The sequence below is a fragment of the Trachurus japonicus genome, chromosome 24, assembly GCF_045865225.1.
Source record: "Trachurus japonicus isolate A0001 chromosome 24, Traja_1.0".
In the NCBI taxonomy this organism is placed as follows: Eukaryota; Metazoa; Chordata; class Actinopteri; order Carangiformes; family Carangidae; genus Trachurus; species Trachurus japonicus.
Window position 1 is genome coordinate 10,747,740 of NC_140930.1, and position 25,555 is coordinate 10,773,294.

The following is a 25,555-nucleotide window of genomic DNA, read 5'->3' on the forward strand; positions in this document are numbered from 1 at the left end:
AGGAGGGGCTCTTCTCCTCTCCTCTCCTCATCTCTCCTCTCCAGTCTTGCACCTCACGCTGTGAAATATCCACTTGCCTGCTCCCCACACCAGCCAGTCTACCAATAAAACAGCCTCTCACTGCGCGATTGGCAGCGGCGGCAGGAGCAACAACAGCAACAGCAGCAGCAGCAGCAGCCTGTCACACACAATATTGATTTGCTTTTTGTGTGTTTTTCTCTCTCTCTTCTTCTTCATTATCCTCTGTACGACGGGAGTTGATGGGAGTGTGTTCTCGGTTGCTGCACCACGCTTCCTTCCTCCCATCTTTCCTTCCCGGAATGGACACTTCGCAGCCCGGTGTGGTTTTTTGGGTGCACCCGGTGTCAGGGAGTCCTCCAGCGTCCAGCCAGCCGCTCACTGCGCACGGATTTTAAGTAACCCTGCTTCATTCTGCTTTTTTTTTCTTTCTTTCTTCCATCCATTGCATCCGTGTGGTGGAGAAATGATGGAGCACCCTGCAGTTTAGACTCTCTTATCATTTTCCCTATATGCGATTGTTGCAGCATGTTTCGTCCTGATCTATCAGACATATTCACTGACAGACAGAGCTTCATCATCTCATCATCATCGCAGGCAGCTGGGCGCACTGCCTACATGTGTCCGTTTCTCTGACATCTCCTCTGCACATCATCTCTAGATTTTTGCCCCCTGCAAGTCAACATCATCATCATCATCATTATCAACATCCCAAATGCCTCTCTGGTGCTTGCTGCTGCTGCTGACTTAAGGAAAGAAAAGGAAAGAGAACCACCGGGAGGGGAGGATCGCGGGGAGAGAGCCGACATGGATAGTAGTGGGAGCCGGGCTGCGACGGTCGGGGACGGTGCAGTCAATTTCTCGGCAGCCCCCCACCACCTCTGGCTGGATCTCCTGAACGCCTCCAGCTCCAGCCTCAGCTCCAGCCTCAGCTCCAGCCCCCCGCCGCCGACCCTGCGCTGGGACAGCAGCAGCAGCCTTCCGCCGCCCGACGAGGGGAGCGGGCTGCTGGGCGAGGAGCAGCAGCAGCGCCTCCTCCGCGACCAAGCCTACCGGGACTTCACCACCACCATCCAGGTTCTCATCCTCATAGGTTCGCTGCTCGGTAAGTGTGTCTGTCTGTGCACAACATCTCATATAGCTACACACTCAGACTCACACACACACTCACTCACACTGCAGGCCCGGGATCCTGCACCAAATGTAGGCTATTATTATTACTTTCAAACGTAGGCTAAAAACCCATCTTTTTAATCTGGCTTTTATGCTATAGTCTCACAGTGTTTTTATTCTATTTTACAGTTTTATACTCTTTCTTATTGTTATCTTTCTCCTATTTTTATCCTGCATTTTATTCTATTTTGTTTTATAAAAGTGTATTGTTGTTTAAAGTTGTTATTTTCTCTTGTTGTTTTTTAATCTTTGTGCATTAGTCTCCTTGCTTTTCTTGTTTTACCTCCTATACATATATTTGTTCAGTCAAAATGTAAAGCACTTTGAACGGCATCTATTTGCTTTGAAAGGTGCTATATAAATAACATTTGATTGATTGATTGATATTATAGTTCCCATCAACCTCACCTGTTTATTTCTCTAGTCTGGGTCAGGTTGAAGTTAAATGAGGACACCTTTTGTACTATCAGGATAATAGAAACATAGCCTATCTCAGGCAATTTCCAACAACAAACAACTCTTCAAACTCTTCAAAGGCCAAAACACTTTGGGTGAACAGGAAGCAGTGTGGTGGTGTGTGCCTTAACAATGGTCCTGGTTAATGTGAACATTTGAAAAGGAGGTCACTGCTTGAAATCTTATAGGTTTGCATGCAACTCTGATATGTGAAAGATGCAACTAAATGATTAGTTGACATTTCCAAAACATCACAAGGTGGCAAAATGAATCAGTTTATTGGAAAAGAAAAACACCTGACATTATACTAAGAAAACCGAAATATCAGCCTTCATCATGTCATTTCATAAACTACTGCTCATTGTGGGCCATAACCGTCTCAATATCAACTTTCAGGATGGTTATTGATGGTGTCGTCTTTGTTTAATAGGTGATGTCACTCCATTTCATAAAGATTTATATGTGGTTTAGGTTGTAAACTCATTTGACCCACTTCCTTCTTTATTGTAAAATAGACAATGAGGTCAAAACACACAGCGTTGTTTGGTAATTTGGTAACGCTCCTGTTGGAAGCTGTTACTACACATACACATGAACTTTGCTGTCAGTTTTAGGAGCTAGCGGGATACTGGCACCAATCAAAGACAGATCATGTGAACACATTAACCATGCATGTATTATACAGTTAGTCTTTAACTGTATAATACATGGATGGTTAGGCTTGGTTTGGATATAGCATATAAACAAACCAGAGATTCTGACTTAACTTGAAGCCATCATTTCATCATTTTATTCAGAGCTATGAGCTTGGAGTTTACTGGAGAATTGGATGTCCAACTGAGATATATAGGCTAGGATTAATGTGGAAAACACAGAGTAAACAATCGTGGGCTTTAGTGTCAATGTCTTGAAGATTCATTTTTAAGTTGGGAACCCAGTGAGAGTCAGTTGAGTTGGTTGTGGTGGTAAAACGTTGCAGGTGTAAGCTGATGTTGAATGCAAACACTGTTCTGATATAAGCTTATTTCGGCCTGTTTCTGGCTCTGAGACAAATAAGATGTTGGTGCCAGAAGGAGGAGGAGAGGAGGCTACTACTGCTCTGCTCCTACTACTGCTGCTGCTGCTGCTGCTGCTGCTGATGATGAGTGAGGAAGGAGCTGTGTGAACTGCACACACCAGTCTCACACGGTCTCCTGGCTTTGACATCCCCTCCATCACATCGGCAGCCAGAAACATAATCCCTCTGCCTAAAATGAGAGTTGCATATGAATGTGTTGTTTGTCACAAGCGTGGCTGTAATATCCCGACTGCTCACTGCACCAAACACACACACACACACACACACACACACACACACAGAGTAGTCAGGGCTGTTTGGAAAGGCATCGACTTTGTGGCACTTGCACAGATCGTTCACCATGATGAAATACAGTGAAACTGACACCAAAACTTGCACAAAAAGGCTGTTTTCTATGAGTCATTATCACCTCCTGCTGTGCAGTGCAACGTGGAAGGGTCGGAGCAGCATGACAGAGGTGTTTGACTTTTGGCAGCATGGTCGAAAATGCATTTCTTTTTCTTTGTGTGTTGTTTCTTGGAAAACATATCATCCATTTTCCTTTCATTTATATTTATACGACTGCTTATATGACTCTTTAATTCGGCTGCTATCTCGGAGGCCGAGCTTTGAACCACAGGGGAGCAACAAGTGAAACATAGTAAATGGTATGTAAATATAACATAGATAAAATATATAACGTAGATAAAATAAACCTAAAGTGTGAATATGAAATAGAAAATCCTTGAGGCAAATTAAATCTTTATTAATGAACTTATTGGAAGAGTGAACTTAAAGGGATAGTTCAACATTTTGGCAAATTGGCCCATTGCCATAATCGCTATAGTCATAGCAGTAGGTTCATTACCTTTAATTGTAGGTGTAAGCTATTTTCAGTACGGCGGAGCGCAGCAGCTGGCTGCTCAGAGCTACGCTATGGAGGCTAACGGAATTTCTTGGTTTCCCTCATTAAACTCATCAAATTCAACATCCCAAAACTCCACAGCGCTTTTGTAGACAAGTTGTGACCTGCACAACCACCACACTATGAGATAATGACGGAACGATACGAAACGGAGCCGTTTTCGAGGTAAATACAGGGTAAATACGGAGACTGCTTGCTGAAAAACTGTCCCTGAACGCAACGCGCATCAGCGGTTTTGTATGAATTTACCTCGAAAACGGCTCCGTTTCGTATCGTTCCGTCATTATCTCATAGCGTGGTGGTTGTGCAGCTCACAACTTGTCTACAAAAGCGCTGTGGAGTTTTGGGATGTTGAATTTGATGAGTTTAATGAGGGAAACCAAGAAATTCCGTTAGCCTCCATAGCGTAGCTCTGAGCAGCCAGCTGCTGCGCTCCGCCGTACTGAAAATAGCTTACACCTACAATTAAAGGTAATGAACCTACTGCTATGACTATAGCGATTATGGCAATGGGCCAATTTGCCAAAATGTTGAACTATCCCTTTAACATTTTGGAATATTGTTGCTGAATGAATGAAAAATAAAATGCATCAAATATTTGAATCACCCTTTCGATCTGTTGTATATAAAGGCTGATTTGACTTAACGCATACAGAGAAACAACCAAATGAAAAAGCAATTTTCTCAGCTGGCAACTCTCGACCTGACCATGAATGTATAAATAACCCAGAGAACACAGCAATGAATGATAAAAGTCATGGCGACATTTGAGGTTTAAATGGTTTCTCCTCAATTCTCAAGCAAAAAAAATAAAAAAAAGGTTTAAGTGCTGTGATAAAAGCACAGTGCGTCTGTTTTTTAATCCCCATGCAGACCGCACTTTATTTGATAAGCGATGACATGTCGGCTCGGTTGTGTAGCACGTTTGTTGTCCTGATGATGAGGCGGGTGTGATTGAATTTCTTTTCCATCTCCTACAGGAAATTTGCGTGAGTGGCTGAAAAATGCCAGCAATTATCTTGTGGAAATATCCACAGTCGTGAGTCAGAGTGGCGAGGGAGCGTCCAGACCTCTGACACACACACACACACCTCTAGATAGATGGCAAGTCAGGGTTCAACGTTGTGTCAAAATGTCTCAGCAGATCATGTGTGACACCCGATGCATGGACATGAAGGAGTGGTTAGATAGAGGCTGTAAATAAATGCTTTGGTGCGTTTCCTCTTCACGTCCCTGGGAGGGAGGAGTCGTGACCTCGTGTTATTCAAACCACACATTCACATTAAAGCAGATATCAGGGGCACGGCCGTTTCGGCTAATGCTGTGTTCAAGGCAGGCTTTTGAAACCGTAAGTTACAGCTTCAAGTCACAACTACGACTTGGTAGCGTTCCAGGTAACTCGTAGCTCGTGTTTTTACCGTCCTGTTGTCTGTGAAAGTTCCCTATAACGGCCACTCGTAACTTCCGACCCGTGAACTCGTACCAGATCGAACTGGTATGACTTCACAGGAAGGAAAAACACAAAGTACGAGTTTCCTTGAACGCACCATGAGTTAGCAGCCCCCGCCCTTGTCAGGCATCAATTGGTCCTCGTGCTACGTCACCACATTCACGCGCATCCCTTGGCTGCACACACAGCCCTTCATGCCGTTCTCTCCCCTCATTGGATAACACTTGTATCCCACAAGGAAAATTTTCTCCTCGGGTTACAGCAGAGCAGAGTGACGGAGAGACTCGTGTTTAGGCTGAAATACTTCATGTAAGTGATTGCTGACGGAAAATAGGACTATTTAGGACTTATATTAACAAAAACATTCCACTGATATCTGCTTTAAAGGTCTCACTCAGGCAACAACCAGTGTTCGTGTCTGTGTGTGTGTGTGTGTGGCCGACAGTGGTGCTAGGACACAGGGCCGGCCCCTGGCATACAGTAAACACTCTATGCGGTTGTTTAGGGCCACAGCCTTTAGGTTGGGGGCCACATGATCAGAAAGGTACCGAGGTTCATTCAAGTCATTTAAACATCCTGAGGTCTGCACGTGCACACTATGAGCTTTATATGTAATTTGAAGTCAATATTCAGCTTCTTTTATCTCACATTTGAGACATTTGGTGAAAATAGAATGGCAGAATGACAACATTTGTGCTCAAAAAACAATCTTACAAAATTTCATTTTAGACTTGTTTTCTACACGTATCTATTACTGTATTCATATCCTATTTCAAGCACCAAAACAGTTCGTTCTCATGACTGAAGGTGTGTTTTCACAAGGGATTTGAAATTTTTCAAAAAGCAGACCTCAAATTTCCAGCATTTGGCCTAAATTATTTCTTTATACAGTGTTCTAGGGCAAATTGGCCTCAGTGTGCTTACAGCGGAGGTTCTAATATTTAGACATAAAACACTTGAGTATTGTTACATCTGCAAGTATCTTAAAAAGATCAATTTAAGAAAATATGTAAAAGTCGAGAAAATGGCCTCAAACCTCAGAGGGCATCAACACGTCTGTATTCAGTTTTAACCAGTGATTTGGTGTTTGCGCTTAGAGTGCAGGGCCACAAACAAAAACCTTGTTTAGGGGGCCACCAAAATCCTAGGGCCGGCCCTGGAGTCGTGACCTCGTGTTATTCACCTCCTGTTGTCCTTCTGGGTCAAATTGACCCAATCTGTTTCCTTCCTTCCTCCATCCTTCCTTCTTTCCACAATCCTTTTTCCTTTCCTTCCTTCCTTCCTTCCCTTTGTCCTCATTTCTTCTTCCTTCCTCTTTTGATCCAATTGACCTGATCTGTTCCCTCCTTCCATCTTTCTTTCCATCCTTTTCCCCTTCCCTTTTTCCTCCCTTCTTTCCCTTCGTCCTTACTTCTTCCTTCCTTTTTGACCCAATCTTTTCCCTCCCTCCTTCTATCTTTCCTTCCTTTTCCCCTTCCTCTTTCCTCCCATCTTTCCCTTTGTCCTTCCTTCCTTCCTTCTTTCCCTTCATCCTTCCTTCCTTCTTTCTTTTCTTCCTTCCTTCCTTCTTTCCCTTCATCCTTCCTTCCTTCCTTTTTGACCCAATCTTTTCCCTCCCTCCTTCTATCTTTCCTTCCTTTTCCCCTTCCTCTTTCCTCCCATCTTTCCCTTTGTCCTTCCTTCCTTCCTTCCTTCCTTCCTTCCTTCCTTCCTTCCTTCCTTCTTTCCCTTCGTCATTCCTTTCTTCATCCTCCCTTCCTCTTCCCTCCCATCTTTCCCTTTGTCCTTCCTTCTTTCCCTTCATCCTTCCTTCCTTCCTTCCTTCCTTCCTTCCTTCCTTCCTTCTTTCCCTTCGTCATTCCTTTCTTCATCCTCCCTTCCTCTTTCCTCCCATCTTTCCCTTTGTCCTTCCTTCCTTCTTTCCCTTCATCCTTCCTTCCTTCTTTCTTTTCTTCCTTCCTTCCCTTCGTCCCTCCTTCTTCCTTCCTTTTTGACCCAATCTTTTCCCTCCCTCCTTCTATCTTTCCTTCCTTTTCCCCTTCCTCTTTCCTCCCATCTTTCCCTTTGTCCTTCCTTCTTTCCCTTCATCCTTCCTTCCTTCCTTCTTTCCCTTCGTCATTCCTTCCTTCATCCTCCCTTCCTCTTTCCTCCCATCTTTCCCTTTGTCCTTCCTTCCTTCCTTCTTTCCCTTCATCCTTCCTTCTTTGCCTCTTTCCTTCCTTCCTTCTTTCCCTTCGTCTTCCTTCCTTCTTTCTTTTCTTCCTTCCTTCCTTCCCTTCGTCCTTACTTCTTCCTTCCTTTTTGACCCAATCTTTTCCCTCCCTCCTTCTATCTTTCCTTCCTTTTCCCCTTCCTCTTTCCTCCCATCTTTCCCTTTGTCCTTCCTTCTTTCCCTTCATCCTTCCTTCCTTCCTTCTTTCCCTTCATCATTCCTTCCTCTTTCCTCCCATCTTTCCCTTTGTCCTTCCTTCCTTCCTTCTTTCCCTTCATCATTCCTTCATCCTCCCTTCTTCTTTCCTCCCATCTTTCCCTTTGTCCTTCCTTCCTTCCTTCTTTCCCTCCTTCCTTCCCTTTGTCCTTACTTCTTCCTTCCTTTTTGACCCAATCTTTCCCTTTGTCCTTCCTTCCTTCCTTCCCTTCATCCTTCCTTCTTTGCCTCTTTCCTTCCTTCCTTCTTTCCCTTCGTCTTCCTTCCTTCTTTCTTTTCTTCCTTCCTTCCCTTCGTCCTTACTTCTTCCTTCCTTTTTGACCCAAACTTTTCCCTCCCTCCTTCTATCTTTCCTTCCTTTTCCCCTTCCTCTTTCCTCCCATCTTTCCCTTTGTCCTTCCTTCTTTCCCTTCATCCTTCCTTCCTTCCTTCTTTCCCTTCGTCATTCCTTCCTTCATCCTCCCTTCCTCTTTCCTCCCATCTTTCCCCTTCCTTCCTTCCTTCCCTTCATCCTTCCTTCTTTGCCTCTTTCCTTCCTTCCTTCTTTCCCTTCGTCTTCCTTCCTTCTTTCTTTTCTTCCTTCCTTCCCTTCGTCCTTACTTCTTCCTTCCTTTTTGACCCAATCTTTTCCCTCCCTCCTTCTATCTTTCCTTCCTTTTCCCCTTCCTCTTTCCTCCCATCTTTCCCTTTGTCCTTCCTTCTTTCCCTTCATCCTTCCTTCCTTCCTTCTTTCCCTTCGTCATTCCTTCCTTCATCCTCCCTTCCTCTTTCCTCCCATCTTTCCCTTTGTCCTTCCTTCCTTCCTTCTTTCCCTTCATCCTTCCTTCCTTCCTTCTTTCCCTTCGTCATTCCTTCCTTCATCCTCCCTTCCTCTTTCCTCCCATCTTTCCCTTTGTCCTTCCTTCCTTCCTTCTTCCCTTCGTCCTTACTTCTTCCTTCCTTCTTCCCTTCGTCCTTACTTCTTCCTTCCTTTTTGACCCAATCTTTTCCCTCCCTCCTTCTATCTTTCCTTCCTTTTCCCCTTCCTCTTTCCTCCCATCTTTCCCTTTGTCCTTCCTTCTTTCCCTTCATCCTTCCTTCCTTCCTTCCTTCTTTCCCTTCGTCATTCCTTCCTTCATCCTCCCTTCCTCTTTCCTCCCATCTTTCCCTTTGTCCTTCCTTCCTTCCTTCTTTCCCTTCATCCTTCCTTCTTTGCCTCTTTCCTTCCTTCCTTCTTTCCCTTCGTCTTCCTTCCTTCTTTCTTTTCTTCCTTCCTTCCCTTCGTCCTTACTTCTTCCTTCCTTTTTGACCCAATCTTTTCCCTCCCTCCTTCTATCTTTCCTTCCTTTTCCCCTTCCTCTTTCCTCCCATCTTTCCTTCCTTTTCCCCTTCCTCTTTCCTCCCATCTTTCCCTTTGTCCTTCCTTCTTTCCCTTCATCCTTCCTTCCTTCCCTTCGTCATTCCTTCCTTCATCCTCCCTTCCTCTTTCCTCCCATCTTTCCCTTTGTCCTTCCTTCCTTCTTTCCCTTCATCCTTCCTTCTTTGCCTCTTTCCTTCCTTCCTTCTTTCCCTTCGTCTTCCTTCCTTCTTTTCTTCCTTCCTTCCCTTCGTCCTTACTTCTTCCTTCCTTTTTGACCCAATCTTTTCCCTCCCTCCTTCTATCTTTCCTTCCTTTTCCCCTTCCTCTTTCCTCCCATCTTTCCCTTTGTCCTTCCTTCTTTCCCTTCATCCTTCCTTCCTTCCTTCTTTCCCTTCGTCATTCCTTCCTTCATCCTCCCTTCCTCTTTCCTCCCATCTTTCCCTTTGTCCTTCCTTCCTTCCTTCTTTCCCTTCATCCTTCCTTCTTTGCCTCTTTCTTTCCTTCCTTCTTTCCCTTTGTCTTCCTTCCTTCTTTCTTTTCTTCCTTCCTTCCCTTCGTCCTTACTTCTTCCTTCCCTTTTGACCCAATCTTTTCCCTCCCTCCTTCTATCTTTCCTTCCTTTTCCCCTTCCTCTTTCCTCCCATCTTTCCCTTTGTCCTTCCTTCTTTCACTTCATCCTTCCTTCCTTCCTTCTTTCCCTTCGTCATTCCTTCCTTCATCCTCCCTTCCTCTTTCTTCCCATCTTTCCCTTTGTCCTTCCTTCCTTCTTTCCCTTCATCCTTCCTTCTTTGCCTCTTTCTTTCCTTCCTTCTTTCCCTTCGTCTTCCTTCCTTCTTTCTTTTCTTCCTTCCTTCCCTTCGTCCTTACTTCTTCCTTCCTTTTTGACCCAAACTTTTCCCTCCCTCCTTCTATCTTTCCTTCCTTTTCCCCTTCCTCTTTCCTCCCATCTTTCCCTTTGTCCTTCCTTCTTTCCCTTCATCCTTCCTTCCTTCCTTCCTTCTTTCCCTTCGTCATTCCTTCCTTCATCCTCCCTTCCTCTTTCCTCCCATCTTTCCCTTTGTCCTTCCTTCCTTCCTTCCTTCCCTTCATCCTTCCTTCTTTGCCTCTTTCCTTCCTTCCTTCTTTCCCTTCGTCTTCCTTCCTTCTTTTCTTCCTTCCTTCCCTTTGTCCTTACTTCTTCCTTCCTTTTTGACCCAGTCTTTTCCCTCCCTCCTTCTATCTTTCCTTCCTTTTCCCCTTCCTCTTTCCTCCCATCTTTCCCTTTGTCCTTCCTTCTTTCCCTTCATCCTTCCTTCCTTGTTTCTTTCCCTTCGTCATTCCTTCCTTCATCCTCCCTTCCTCTTTCCTCCCATCTTTCCCTTTGTCCTTCCTTCCTTCTTTCCCTTCATCCTTCCTTCATCCTCCCTTCCTCTTTCCTCCCATCTTTCCCTTTGTCCTTCCTTCCTTCTTTCCCTCCTTCCTTCCCTTTGTCCTTACTTCTTCCTTCCTTTTTGACCCAATCTTTTCCCTCCCTCCTTCTATCTTTCCTTCCTTTTCCCCTTCCTCTTTCCTCCCATCTTTCCCTTTGTCCTTCCTTCCTTCTTTCCCTTCATCCTTCCTTCTTTGCCTCTTTCCTTCCTTCCTTCTTTCCCTTCGTCTTCCTTCCTTCTTTCTTTTCTTCCTTCCTTCCCTTCGTCCCTCCTTCCTTCTTTCTTTTCTTCCTTCCTTCCTTCCTTGACCCAGGAGGACAACTGGGTTGAGGTCTCACTCACTCAGGCAACAACCAGTGTGTGTGTGTGTGTGTGTGTGTGTGGCCGACAGTGGTGCTAGGACGTCACTTATAAAGACACTTTGAGACGAGGAGAGTCTCACGCTGTATTTCTTGAGCTTGTTCAACTTCTCCACTGAAGTGTTGTTATTCAGAGGGAAATATTCAAAGCCATGACTCGCTATTTCAAATGCACTGTTCAATCGCATGTTAAAATATTCTGAATTATCTGCATCATTCTGTGCAAGTTTCCCCAAATATTCAGCTCAATAGAGTTCATATCTTTGGGAGATTTTGGATCATTTTCAGCCATTAAAATTAAGTCTTCTAGTTTTCATAAAACAAAAAGTCATCCATGTCCTTTAATATGACTGATGACATCACTGATGGTCAAATATATAGATTGCTTTGTAAACAATCTATTTTTTCTTTCAGGTATGAGTAGATGTATCTAATTGTGGAATATGAATTAGAATATAAAACACAAATCCACATAAATCTATCTGGCAAAACCTTATCTATAAACCTCCATAACAAATTACTGTATAGATGAAGACAATACACAGAAGTACTGGGCAAACAGATAAGCTGTTTGTTAAAGGTCCTATATTTGACCATTTTTCAATATCCATTAGAAGACATATTTGTGGTTTTAAATACCAAAAAAAAAGTAGTTTTACATCTCCTCTCTCACACTTCTTTGTGGAGCTGTAGCAACAACTGGTCAGCGAGCCAATCAGAGGAGAGGTTCAGAGCGATGATGTGACATCACAAAGATACTGGTGATGTGCATTGCTCTGTGAACTGAGCTCTTTACAGTATTTACTGTTATATAGCATCTGGATCAGTTGCTTTATTAAATCTAGGCATGGAAATCTCACTTATGCGGGAGATTTAAGATTTGCAAATGTCTCATGACACTTAACTCTCCACTTTGTCTAGTTTCTACCTCTCTGTTGTGATCAGATAAAACAAAGTAAACACAGCAGGTTCATTTGAGCTTTGCTGGTGTTGACAGGACATTTCCTAACTGGGAAAAGAGCCAGGCTGTTTCTCCTGCATCTCATCTTTACACCACAGTAAGCTGCAGTCTCCTCCACACAAGACAATCGATCATCTATTTTAATTGTCTGAAAAAAGTCAAATAGGATGTATTGCTGAAAATGTGCACAGCTACTTCTTTTTTTTATTTTAATTGTAACATTCCTCTTAGTAAGCTGCGGCTATTATCCTTTTTTTCCCCCTGATAAAGTCCAGATCAAAGTTTGGCTGTAAATCAGATTAATGTGCCACGGTGTGCATGGCACCAAGAACCAGGTCTGTGAGGAATTATGTGAACTATGTGGATATCTGGCTCTCTCTTTTTCGATTCATAAAGAAGCCTCTCATTCAGACTAAAGTAATGCGGGCACCACATGAATGCAGCTGCAAAGGTGTTGAACGTGTTAATGATGTTTCACACTTTGATTTTTAACAGCACATGCATCTATGTTTGCATGAGCCATGATGTCACTATTAAAAAGCGGCTAATTATCTAACACCAGTCCAACATAGATGATACAACATACTTTCATGTACATGAGGCAGACAAAAAAATATCTTTCTTTTTTTTTAATAGTATTGTGGGTTTGTATTGCTACCTATAGTTGGACTGCCATTTGTTAAGTGGAAAAAAGCAATCATGTTTAGTGTTTGCTCTATCTCCCCATTGGCTCCTCTGAGCACGGTTGCTAAGGTGTTCATCAAGTGTCAGGTGAGTATTTCAGGCACAAAAGGACAAAGTGGTTTTACAGGCAGCACTGACTAAGGGGGAAAAAAAGGTCACAATGTTGTCAGCATGAAGACACAAGGACACATCTTACAACTAGTTTGTTGTGAAAGCCACTTTAGAAAAAGGCAGCACTTATAAATGTTTTAAGATACTTTCAAAAACCACTTACATTCGTCATTGTGTAGTTTGTATAGACTCGATGCTTTTATCACAGATAGGATTATCAGCCTTAATGCTCAAGATTAAAATCTGTCAGAATAGAAAAAAAACCTCACTTCTTTAGTATCTGAGAGACATTAGTTCTGCTCCCTGTTTGCTTACTTTAGGTGGGAATCTCTTCAAAGTGCGTGTAACAGGACAGGATTTGTTTCACTGATATTAAACATTGTTTTGAAACTGTGATCCCACATACGTCACTTTGCATTTTTCAACCACAGGAAAGGTGTGACATCGCACCATTGCAGCTGTAGCTACTATAGTTAGACTCTCCTGTCAAATACCATGCTCTAACACCGGATTTAATACCTACAGTGATTTGTAAACAGTGTGGAAGCTATCAGTCATTAAATCCCACTATGGTTTTTCCATGTGTGAAATTGCTGAGATAAAAATAACCTGTTGTGTTTAGATTAAGACAGTTGTTGTTTTTTTTCTCCATTCTCTGAGATTTCTTTCTCTCTCTTCTCTGGCGAATCCTCCTTCTCCTTCTCCATCTCTTCTTTTCATTTTCTCGCTGCATCTTTAACCTCTCCTGCCCCTTCGCCTTGAGAGAGGCCTTAGGAAGGAGGAGATAGGGGGGAGACAACCGCATAAGTGATGATGATTGGTTGAGGCAGAGTAAAGGTTTCATGCTAAGCCAATCAGAGGCAGTGTTCAGTTTGTACACAAACCACACACGCAGTTTAGCCTCACACACACAAACTAGCAGAGGGAAGCTGCCGAGTTCGGAGGGAAAGTTGGCGTTTTCAAAGTGGAAACAGACACTACTTTAATCTCTAAAAGCCAAGAACACACACACACTTTCTCTCTGAGCGTCTCCGCCTGCAGACAATATTTGACACATGAAGTAAATACATTGGCCTTTGGTCACCCCTATATATTATGGTATTAAACTACATCTTTTTATTTAACTAGGCTAGTTAAATCACAGTAGCATACTGATGTGTTGAACTTACAGGCTTGTTACTAAGTATGTATTATCATGATAAATAAAACTCAACCTGTGACACAGCTCCATGTTGTCTCTGTGTGGTGTTCAGGGACAGGTCAGGACAGTCTGAGGACAGAGTTTATATTAATGCACCGTGACACTGTGGCAGGTCTCTGTACGTCTTCACCACAGATCAGCTGTTCAGCTGTAGGAGCGGAAACTCAGCTGTTCTCTCCACCGCGACTTGCGCCTGGCGTTTTTTTTTGTTTTTTTTTCCCATATCAAGCTCCGGTAGCACAGCAGGACGCTCTGCAGCTTCTGCTCACCTGACTCTGTGCAGCTTCTTCATTAAATCCAAACAGTCCGACACAGCGACGCACTGCTCCTCTTTGACTCTAAAGTCTCTGTAGCTCATCAGCCCGCAACTCGCCGTCATGGACCAGAAGCGACGGCGGCGTTTGGTCCTCAGTGTCTCGGACTTCCAGAGCAGCTACAGCGCAGCGTTGTGACCTCAACCATGTGTGGCAAGTGGAGGGTGGAAAAATGTGCCAACAACGCCACATAGTTATAGATATTCTTAAAGGAAAATGGTTAATACCTTTCTCTCGTATAAGGTCCTCACAGGTTCAATACCACGGGCAGAGACGTATTAGAAAAGAAGATGGTGGCTTTAACAGTTTTTGGGCCTCACCAGCAGGGCATTACGGAGCACCGGGAGGCGTAGTCTAGGACAACAGAGCAGGACAATACAATCAGCCGGGAGCGGCACAACAGACTGAAACGAGGGGCGGACAACGCCAACTTACCACGTGGAGACAGAGCAACAACACCGAAAGGCTTCCGCAGGGCGAACCAGCCCCGTAGCCCCAGCAGTCCGCCACACTGCAGCAGAATCACCAATCAGATCACCAAACAGTCGGTAGATGAGTGGAAGAGAAAGCAGCGGTGCGCATCAGTGCGCCTTACCTGTGCGCTTAGGGAAATAGCGTGCCTCTCCTGGCAACACGCCAGAGACGCTTCACTGCTGATGCAGCCACGCGGCTTCACAAACGCCAACCCCAGCTCTGCTACACCAGGCCACAGCCACCACCACGGACGAGCGGAACAGGAAGAGAGAGAGCGCGCCAGGTAGAACCAGACTCCTATATAGAGGTGTGTTCCCCGCCCATAAATCAGTGCACCAGAGCAACACAGCGCCCCACTGTGAGGAGGAGTGAGCCGTGCTCCGGCCACACATGGTTGATGAGAGCAGAAATGTTGTTGTTGTTGTGAAAATGGGCGAGCTCGTGAAGACGCGAAATTACATAAAATGGACACGAGTCAAAACAAGCGTTAAATCGCGTATCTCGCGTTTGGTCGCGCGTCAGAACTCGAGCGAAAAAAAAGCGTTCCTCGTGTTTGAAAAATACGATGAAATAGACGAAGCGACGAAGACACGATGGTCCCGTCGCCCAAAAAAAATCAGGTGTATTGAGTCGCAAAAAAAAAAAGTCGCGTCTACCGCGTCTCGCGCCTAATCGCGTCTTTGCGTTACGGCCTTTTACACCGCGGACGTAACGAATAAACAGTTACGGTGTGAACGAACAACATAGAACAGGACCAGACGTGGCGTTGTTTCCTCTTTTCACCCACAGCTCCACTCTCCCTTACTTACACTAACTACTGTTATTGTTGAGGCCAGAGAATTGTGGGATTTGTAGTTTTTGACCAATCGCAGGTTGTGCTCTTTCTTTTTGTGATTTTCCTGGTTCACACGTTTTTTTTTTTTTAGGGGCAAATGCGAGTGAAATGCTCGCCCATGGTGGGCATAAGAAAATGTAAGACCTGTCTAAAATTATTTAAGACTTGAACACAATAATTCAACAAATTTAAGACATTTTAAGACCTAAAATTTAGATTTTCACATTTTAGACTTTTTAAGACCCTGCGGATACCCTGTTATTTCATATAAAAGTTTAAGTGCATACATATTTTATGATGCTGTGTATTATATATTATATATTTAAGACCATCTTAGAATTTTCTAATAAATTTAATACTTTTTAAGGCCTTAATTTTAGATACATGAATTTAAGACTTTTTAAGGATCCGCGGATACCCTGAGAAGTTGTGCGCTCGCAGCAGGACAGATAATCAGATGGATAATCGGTAAAGTTAATAATTTCACTTAATGTGGCCGTGAATAAATTAATTTCGATGTTTCGCCTGTTATTAAACGCAAATCTTGAATAGGTCTCCGCTGTTTTCACATTTAAAAAGGTCTTTGTTGTCTTTGTACAGAGACAATATGAGATTTGCTTGTAGCCACAGCACTTAAAAAACCCACTGTAACCTATTTTCATAGGCACACCAGCCTCGCTTTCAATAAAACACACACACTCGCATTCCATAATTGCGATCAGTGAAATATATGAAAACAATAAAATACAATTTAAAAATGAGAGAAAAAAAATTCAAATTCTTCGACATATTTAAACTTTAAAAAAAGAAAGAAAAAGTAACGCAATAGTTACTTTCCCTGGTAACTAGTTACTATTATAGTGAAGTAGTGGAGTTACTAACTCAGTTACTTTTTGGGAGAAGTAATTAGTAACTATAACTAATTACTTTTTAAAAGTAACGTTCCCAACACTGATAATCAGTGACATGTATGTTGGTGTGCATATTATCATATATGGCCATTTTGACCTGTTGTCTCCACCATTTGTTTCCTGTCATCAATCAACACTTGTTTCTTGCCATTTCAATTGCTGGCTTTTCCTAACCAGCGCTCAAAGGCGCTATTTATATAATCACATAACTAGCGTTAGTGTTAAAAGCTGTTTAACAGACTTTTGTTTAGATTACAACATTTGAAGCTAAACAAATGTGTAAAATATGCTAAACTGGTGGCAAATATCTGCATATTGGCATCATTGTTTTTTTGTTTCTCTGCTTTCAAACAGGTTAAATTAGCGGTTTGTAGATTTTGCTATTGCGACATAGATAGTGCAGCTGTTCACCTGTTTTGAAGAAAGAATAACATAAAACTTCATTCCTTATACTCATAGTTAGTGCTTAAGTGGTTGACGACAACAACAGTATCAATCATTTTTTTCTTTCTTCAGCAGACGCTAGCTAGCGAGCCAGCAAGCTACTTAGCCCTGGCCTGCTGTAATCTCGTCACTTTCCGATAGCGAGTCACAGCAAGTCTAGACATAGCGCTGCTCAGGTGGCGCTCATGAATTATTTCTGTAACAGTCAAAAGGGATGCCATAAAAAATAGCAGTAGCCTATGAATATAACCATTTTCACCTTTTTTTTAATAGACTGAAAACTTGGCTTGTTATTAATACTTTGATCATAATATAGCAAATTGTGTACAAAAAAAATCTATTTCATTGTCCAGGGTGAGTCAGGTTCACAGAAATCAGCGAGGCTGAGCGTACCTTATCATTCATTACCTCTACATTTGGGTTTCCACGAAATACTAGATATGAAATACTGTGTGGTTTTCCGTCACACAGTGTGTTAACACAATCCCGCATCCTAGGAAAATTATGCTCCATCTAAAAACCTCTCAAGACCCAATAACCCTAATCCACAGTAATTGATTGTTATATCTAATCTTGCCCTGAGTTTCTATCGGGTCCATTGTATTTTTCTTTTTCTTTTTTGCAAGCCAAATAATGGAGGAGCAGTGTTTGACTGTGGCCTTTTTGAACATTTACAGACACGAGAAACAAATCATGGTAGGAAAAAAAACAGCTTTCCTTGCCGCCAGAGAACATCTTGCTCTGTTTCTCACAATGAGAGCACAGCTCACACTCTCTGGGTAATTACATTTGGAGAGTCTGGTATCACACACGTGTCTCTGTGGGACCTGACATCAGTCGGTCCTCCACAGGGAGTATAGAGTTCACCTTTTTTAAACCCAATTAAAAATCATTATTCTCTCGTCGCTCCAATTCATGGAGGGATTTTACCATACAAACCTACTTGCACTTGAGTGTGTGCTCTCGCACTCAGTTCAGATTTAATTGATTTCTACTCTCTGCAAAGAGCTCCTCGTGATTTCAATTTTCAGTGGCTTATAGAGTTTAGGGTGAAAATTACACTTTATTAAGAACGCCTCCACTTGCTCATGCATTCTTATTGATTATTCATGTAGTTTTCCAAAGAGCCAATCGTGTTGCAGCAGTGTAGTTTATAAAATCCTGCAGATACAGGTCAGAGGAAAACACAACAACCATGAAGAGCAGGAAAACATGTAAGGATGCACAACATGTCGAACCCTAAAGTTGATGGGCTGTCATGACAGACCATGACCACATCAGGTTCAAGAAAACAACATTCAGAGTCTCAGTTAAGATGTAGTGGCAGGGTTAATCAACATCACTGAGATTTTCTTAATTCTATTCATCGCTGTTTAACAAAAACAAAGATTTACTCAGTTTAAAACATTATTCACCTTACTCTTGGGCTCACTAAGGCCTATGCCAATGTTGTGACAATCAATAACACCTGTGCTGAGCCATAGCACCAAACATGACAAAAAAAAGAAAGAAAAGAAAAGTGGCTCATAATTCGCAGTTTGCTGACATTGTTATGGAAACAAGAGCAGTTGTTTTATTTTCATACACTTTGGTGACTGTTGAATGAAAATTCAATGATGAGAATGAGAATTCATCATTCTACAGTCTTGTTTAGGCTTGTCAAGAAGTAAATTGCTTTGTGCAGTGGATGAATTAAGACATCTATCTGAAGTCTGGTTATTTGTTATAGCTTGTATTAGTTATAGAAGTGATAATCAAAGTCCATCCTAGTGAAACCAGCCTGGTCTTTGAGCCTCTTATTATCATGTTTTAAATATAGTCCCAGTTTACCGTCTCTTCATGGAAACTTCCTGCAGGATAACGCACCGTGTCACAAAGCAAAAGTCAAACAGGTTTCCTGACCATGACACTGAGTTCAACAAACTTCAGTATCCTCCTCAGTCCTTAGATCTGAGTCCAGTGGAAAATCTTAGGATGAGGCCGAACAGGAGATTGATAATGAACAAAATCCAGCTGCACGTTCACTTTGGCCTTAAACGTTTAACGACTGGTGGCACCAGTTGAGAGGTAAATTTAGTGTAGGTACTACGTGGTGTAAAAATGAAGAGCTTGGCACCGATTTGTTCCAACATATTATGTAGAGAAATCATCCGCCCATCTGTGCTCACTCACATAGATTAGACAGACGGTCTGCTTTCTCTCATACCAATGGGTAATTTAGAGTCTCCAGGCGACCTAACTATTTACTTTCTGCGATGTGGAAGGAAAGTGGAGTCAAGTGCCTGGAGGAAAACCGTGAGGAGAGGATACAGAAAAATCTGGGGGCTCAGCCTCTGTAAATATTTTCGTTGATAAGAGGTGTATTCCTCTAATTTTGATGGATTTCCTCATCGACAGCATCAGTATTTCTGAAATTAACGTTTTTTTTCCAAGTGAAAACAGCAGAAAACCAACTGTATGTCTTATTGTCTTATCTTATTCTAATGATTTCCATCTTTTCTCCCCACAGGTAACGCCACAGTGCTGTGGTGCACCTGCTGCACAAATGTCTTTAAAACCGTGACCAATCGCTTCATCAAGAACCTGGCGTGTTCAGGTATCTGTGCCGGCCTGGTGTGCGTTCCCTTCGACGTGGCGCTCGGTGCCAGCCCTCGCTGCTGCTGGTGGCTTCACACGCTGGTGGTCTGCAAGATCATCAAGTTCCTCCATAAACTCTTTTGCTCTGTCACCGTGCTGAGTTTCAGCGCCATCGCACTCGACAGGTCAGTTCAGAAGAACGACGTCTGACGTGAAATCCTTTTCAGTTTACACACATAGTTAAAGTATATTCAGATGGTATGTTTTCGTAGTCATGGATAATTAAGGTTTCCACTTGAATTAAAATCCAAGCATCTTACAAAATAGGTAAAAACCAAAAGAGCACTCTGCCCTTGAGTAGGATGACTGATGTTTTGTTTTTCCGCTCACTTCAGTTCTGCAGCCAGAGCCACTGACTTTGAAATATATGTTTGAAATAGGCTAGTGGGCACATCCCACTCACTTCACGGCGTGTGGAAGTACCACTTGCGAGAAGTGGATGGTTCTCTGATCAGTTTATCAATACGTTGCCCGGCTGAGTCATCTGAAGTAATCCTTTTCCCTGAAAATGGAGCACAAATAAAAAAAAAAGTGCAGCAACAAGGACTCAAACAATGACTAAACTCTGGAAGGTTGCCTGTGTCTTTTTCGGTCTCCATCTGCACCCTGTGGTGTGGATGAGAGTGGGGGGTGTTTGGGGCTGCGATTGATGGAGCATGCGTATGCCATGCTGAGAGGCCGTGTCCCAGCCTCCCTGCGGCGTTAAAAGCTGCAGCCAACAGCAGCCGGAGATGGCTGCTGTTTCCTCCACGAAGCCTCGCACTTTACGAAATAATGGTGATCATGCCCTTACTCATCTAAAAGCAAGGTTTACTTCGCCGAAACATTTTTATTTTAGGCTACATATGTGTTTGTAAATGTAAAAAAAAAAAATCATGTAAGATAGTACAGTTAACCCTTTCTCTTTAGTTCAGCTGACCAGATTTCTGAAATGAAAATTGTGCCACTTTCTGCTGCAGAAATTATTTTTGAAAATGAAAATAACATGATTTGCCCTTGCAACAGCGTCAGCAAAACTAAATGGCATCAACAAAGTGCCACTCTATTAAGATTAAATAATAGCCTACTCTGCTGAGGCTGCAAGAGCAGAGTTTATTTGGTCATATAACGTCTCCAGCATTTAACATTAGAGCTGTAACAATCGAAACCAGAAAAAAGAAAAAATTCTCCCCCATTCATAATCAAAATCGGGGACATTTTCGGGACAGCTTTAAGGGACAGGTCACCCAAATTGGTGAATGGGAGTATGTCTGGTTACCCTATATTTAGTAGGCTACACAGTTACACTAATGAACTGTTTGCTGTTTAGCTCTTAGTATTTAGAAGTAAAATGTACATTGGGTGTTACATTTTTAAAAACATTTTGGGGCAGGTAATAATTTGCTTTCAGGCTGATAAGAAGACTGGTATATCTGTAAAGTTGAGGTTAACAGCTGCAAGCTTAGCGTGCTACACAGTATGGAAATGGAAATGGGGGGGAAAGAAAGCAAACAAGCTGGATTTCTCATTTGTAATGTCAGCATTTACGAAAATCCTGCTTTTTCCTCAAAATCTAACAGAGTGACTCACATTCATTCCCCTTTAAGCATCAAAATCCATGCAGGGCTTCATCAAATCAGCATAACCACACCGAGCACAGTAGGCTTTGACAATAAGTGTGGGTTTCGTGGGATTTTCTGGTGATTGCAGTCGGATGCTGTGTAGTTGCAGCCTCCTCTTGTGCTTGGTTTCCCTGCTACAATATTACAGTATATCACCTCCATCGCAACTCATACAAGCAGAATGCTATCAAACGGATGAATTATTTATTCTCAAGAAGGCTGTGGATATACTGACACTGCTGCACAGTTATAGGCTCTTATATTAAAGGCACACTCTCATATACTCGTATGTGCTGATGTAGAGACAATTCAGGAAAATAAGCGAGTCCCTAATGCAGTTTGTTTTGTTTATGATTACAAGACAATAACAGGACAAGAGACGATCTACATACTATTATCTGTAATACAGCTGTGGGGAGATCCAGTTATGCTGATGTGGGTGTGCATTAAAAAAAAAAACCACCCACACGATTTTAACTTCTGCATACACCACCGATAAAGGGAGAGAAAATCCTTTCATCCCACTCCGGTGAAATTATTGTAGAACATTCGCCCAATATTGTAGCAGTATTTCAAAAGCTCAATTCAGTCGACAAAAAAAACATTATTTACTTTCATTATATTTGTAATTCAGCATTCAAATTAGTTAGTTTTTCCATAATTGGCTGTTTAAAGTATTTTTCAGAGGCAATTACAGAACATTTTCATGCTTTGTATAGAAAAACACCTCACAAACTAGTGCTGACAAATGCATCCAATAAACCGCTGTAATACAGTACACAGTAGTAGCACTGTAACTCTTTGAAGAAGCTGCAGGGTGGAGTTGATGTCTGCAGATTTCAGTATTTCAGCAAACGAGTGCATGAATTCTACTCACTTATATACTTTAATCTCTACTTCAGTGTTATTGATGTGGATGTTTAGGTATTTTCGTGTTTTCTAATGAGAGATTTTCACAAGGTTTTATCAGCACAGTGCTTTTTCCCAGCAGACGTTTTCACTTTAAAGGGATAGTTAAACATTATGGCAAATTGGCCCATTACCATAGTCCCTATAGTTTTAGCAGTAGGTTCATTACCTTTAATTGTCAGTGCAAGCTATTTTTAGAACGGCGGAGCAGAGCTGTGAGCTGCTCAGAGCTACGCTACGGAGGCTCATGGGATTTCTTGGTTTCCCTCATCAAACTCATCAAATACAGTACACAATCCATCCAACAACTCCAAAACACTCTCCTCACCTCTAAAACAACTCGGTCTCATAACGTTCTGTTATTATCTCATAGCGTGGTGAATGTGCAGGTCACAACTTGTCCACGAGAACATTTTTGAGTGGATTGTGTATTTGATGAGTTTGATGAGGGAAACCAAGAAATCCCATTAGCCTTGTGTAGCGTAGCTCTGAGCAGCTCCACTCCGCCGTTCTAAAAATAGCTTGCACTGACAATTAAAGGTAACAAACCTACTCCTAAAACTATAGGTATTATGGCAATGGGCATATTTGCCAAAATGTTGAACTATCCTTTAAATTTCACAGTAAGAAGATCAGGGATGTTGCTCGGCTCTGTACTGATAGATTTTCTTGTCGTCTCTAGATACTACTCTGTGCTGTACCCGTTAGAAAGGAAGATCTCAGATGCGAGATCCAGAGACCTGGTCATCTACATCTGGGTCCACGCCGTGGTGGCGAGCCTCCCCGTGTTTGCCGTGACCAACGTGACGGACGTGTACGTCACCTCGTCCTGCTCCGACGACCACGTGCGCTCCCTGGGCCACATGGTGTACGTGCTGATCTACAACGTCACCACGGTGATCCTGCCCCTAGCCCTGGTCTTCCTCTTCATGCTGCTGATCCGCCGAGCGCTCAGCGCCAGTCAGAAGAAGAAGGTGATCATCGCCGCGCTGAGGACTCCCCAGAACAGCATCTCCATCCCGTACGTGTCCCAGCGCGAGGCCGAGCTCCACGCCACGCTGCTGGCCGTGGTGCTGGCCTTCTCCGCCTGCAGCGCTCCCTACGGCGCCTTGGTGGTTTACCGCACCGTTCTGGCGGACACCAAGGAGCTGCCCGTCTCGCTGTACCTCACGGCCCTCTGGCTCCCCAAGGTGTCGCTGCTGACCAACCCGCTCTTGTTCCTGACCGTCAACCGCTCGGCGCGTCACAGCTGGCTGGACCTGCTGGCCAGGGTCCACAGACGCTACAGCCGCCGCAACGTGGTGAGCATGGGCGGTCTGGCCTCTCTGGGGGCGGAGGGGGCGATCGGGGAGCCGGTGGGGCTGGAGGCGGCCGGGCGCTCCGGGAGCCAGCTGCTGGAGATGTTCAACATCGGCCAGCAGCAGATCTTCAGACCCTCCGAGGAAGAGGAGGAGGAGGAGGAAGACGTGGAGAACGAGATGCCTTCTCAAGGATCGGGAACCTGCTCTGGACCAAAGGAGGAGCTGAAGGGCGGGGCCGGACTAGTGGTCACCAGAAAGGAGCCTCTGCAGGGTCCGGGGGGGCTGGTCATCACCAAAGAAGCCCCCCCCCCTCCTCCTCCTCCTGCCATCGTAGCGCCGCGTGCCTCTCCGGTCCACACGTGCGCTTACGCCTCTTCGTCGCAGGTGGCCCCGGCTACGCCCACGGAGGCCGAGGACGCCACGCAGTTTGGTTTCGGGCCGTTTGAGCTCCCGCCTCAGTGGTTACCCGAGACCAGGAACAGCAAGAAGAGACTGCTGCCCCCGCTGGGCAACACCCCCGAGGAGCTGATCCAGACCAAGCTGCCCAGACCGCGGCCCGAGCGCAGGATCAGCAGGAACAATAAGGTCAGCACCATTCCTACGGTCGACCAGTGAAGCCTCCGATCTGCAACACCGGACGCTCCTCATTACAGTGGGTCGAGCGGGCCTCAGCAGGATATTGATGCGTCAAGCTGCTCGGTGAGATGCTTGGTTTATTTTGGTTAATTCAAACCTTTTGACTTCTGATTTTTCTCAGAAGCCGTCGTAGCCACTAAAGAAGTCCAGGTTTTACACTTCACTGCATAAAAACCAGCCGCCTGCGGCTCTGCCGTTTTCCTGTCGGACAAAAATCAATTTGATATCAAATATTTACACTGCTGTGAAAAATACGTCTGCTCAGTCCAACTTCACTGCCACTTTGTCCAGTCCAATCCCATAATGAAGTACTTCTGTAATGACTACATGATTGAGAGGGCAGACACCTTTTTGAATCTCTCGTTATTTTGATCAGAGCTGACGAAACGAACACATTGTGCGAATCCAATCATCCTGAGCGAAGCACTGATAGCTACTGGAAAATATGTTTGCACAGCAAATAATCACAGGAGGATATTGAACCTCCAGACAAAACATTTTGTAAGATGGTTATACTGTGATTGCACTCTGTAAATGAACACATCTCAGTGTCCTTGTTTGCCAAGTTCTACATCAGTATTTGGGATTAAGTCGCCTTTTGTTGACCCCACCCCCCTCCTTTTTTTTTCTCAAGCCCCTATTTTGGGATATTTGCATTTCTTTCTTCTAATGTGGTAGATGTTGTCCTCATTTGTATTTTGAATGTAAGTGGATTTGACAAGATGGAAAATGCAGATGTACAGTATGCAAATTCATGTTTTAAAAATGTGACATTTTCAGAGTTTAACCGTTTGTTTAGATTTTCTGCAACCCAAAGTGCAACAAATAGGAAAATGGAAGAATATCACAGGTAGGCTATGTTTTTTTTATATATAGATATATGAAAAAAAAAAGAAGAGGCGGAAGAGAAAATCATTCAGGCCAGGGATCTTTTAGTCCCTCGTGATCAATTTTATTGATTTCTCCCAGGTTTCCTGAAAATCAATTGCGTGTTCAATTTGTAAAATAAAGCAAATAAGAGCAGAGATACAAGCACACATTTCACATCATCATCAAATCTGTCAAATGATTTTCAGTTTCGGCTCGGGACTATGTTGAGTCTGTTGACTCTGTCTTCTCTGTGATTCATAATTCAATAGTATAGCAGCCTCATCCTGAAGCTTCGGCCGAGGCAAACAGTGCGAGCTCGGCTGCACTTCAAATATTTGTCAAGCCGTAACTCCCTTTGGGGCTACCCACAATCCCCTGCTATGTCCACAAAGAACCTGAATCTATGCTGCATCCTCGCCGTGCTCTTATCAAACAGAATTGTGCAATCACGCCTGCCTGGAAACAATATCCAACGCTATACTGTACTGTACTCAGCCAAAGTGAATGTTATTACCACTACTGAAGTGTCAGGCCAGTTGAATCTTGACAGAATATGACATATATCTCATCTGTCTTAAAGGGATAGTTCACCCAAAATTCAAATTTCACTCATTATCTACTCACCCTCATGTCGACTAAGGGCTGGGAGAATTTTCAGATTCCTTCGTGCCTTCTCAGAGTTACGGGGGGGGGGGGGCGGGGTCCGTGCAGCAGTATTTGTCCATATAATGGTTGTGAATGGTGCTCACTTTTCTTCGTCCAAAAAGACACACCAAAAAACATCCAAATACCTCCATACTGCTCGTCTGTAATGTCCCTCTTGTATTGAAGCATGAGAAATTGTTCCGCCGGACACAGGAAGAGCAGCGAACTGAGACACTGTACTGGGAGCTTCCGCTACAAACAAGCTTAAAATATAGACGTATTTAATTTTTTTCGGAACAATTTCTCATGTTGGGGCTTCAATACAAGAGGGACATTACATACGAGCAGTATGGAGGTATTTGGATGTTTTTTGGTGTGTCTTTTTGGACGAAGAAAAGTGAGCCCCA

General features: G+C 43.5%; 1 protein-coding gene across 1 annotated transcript; it reads left to right on the top strand.

Annotated features, from left to right (window-relative positions):
* Window positions 1-797: 797 nt before the first annotated feature.
* gpr176 (G protein-coupled receptor 176) lies at window positions 798-24,675 on the top strand. The gene is made up of 3 exons (XM_085771180.1): window positions 798-1,123; window positions 19,059-19,311; window positions 22,379-24,675. Exons 1-3 carry the CDS (start codon window positions 826-828, stop codon window positions 23,610-23,612), a joined length of 1,785 nt encoding a protein of 594 aa, XP_085627306.1. The 5' UTR covers window positions 798-825; the 3' UTR covers window positions 23,613-24,675.
* The last annotated feature ends 880 nt before the right edge of the window (window positions 24,676-25,555 follow it).

Excerpts from the sequence above, each read along its gene's own strand:
- gpr176 (XM_085771180.1), top strand. The coding sequence starts at position 826 with ATGGATAGTAGTGGGAGCCGGGCTGCGACGGTCGGGGACGGTGCAGTC. Across the intron at positions 1,124-19,058 it reads CCTCATAGGTTCGCTGCTCG|GTAACGCCACAGTGCTGTGG; the intron begins GTAAGTGTGTCT and ends TTCTCCCCACAG. Across the intron at positions 19,312-22,378 it reads AGCGCCATCGCACTCGACAG|ATACTACTCTGTGCTGTACC; the intron begins GTCAGTTCAGAA and ends TGTCGTCTCTAG.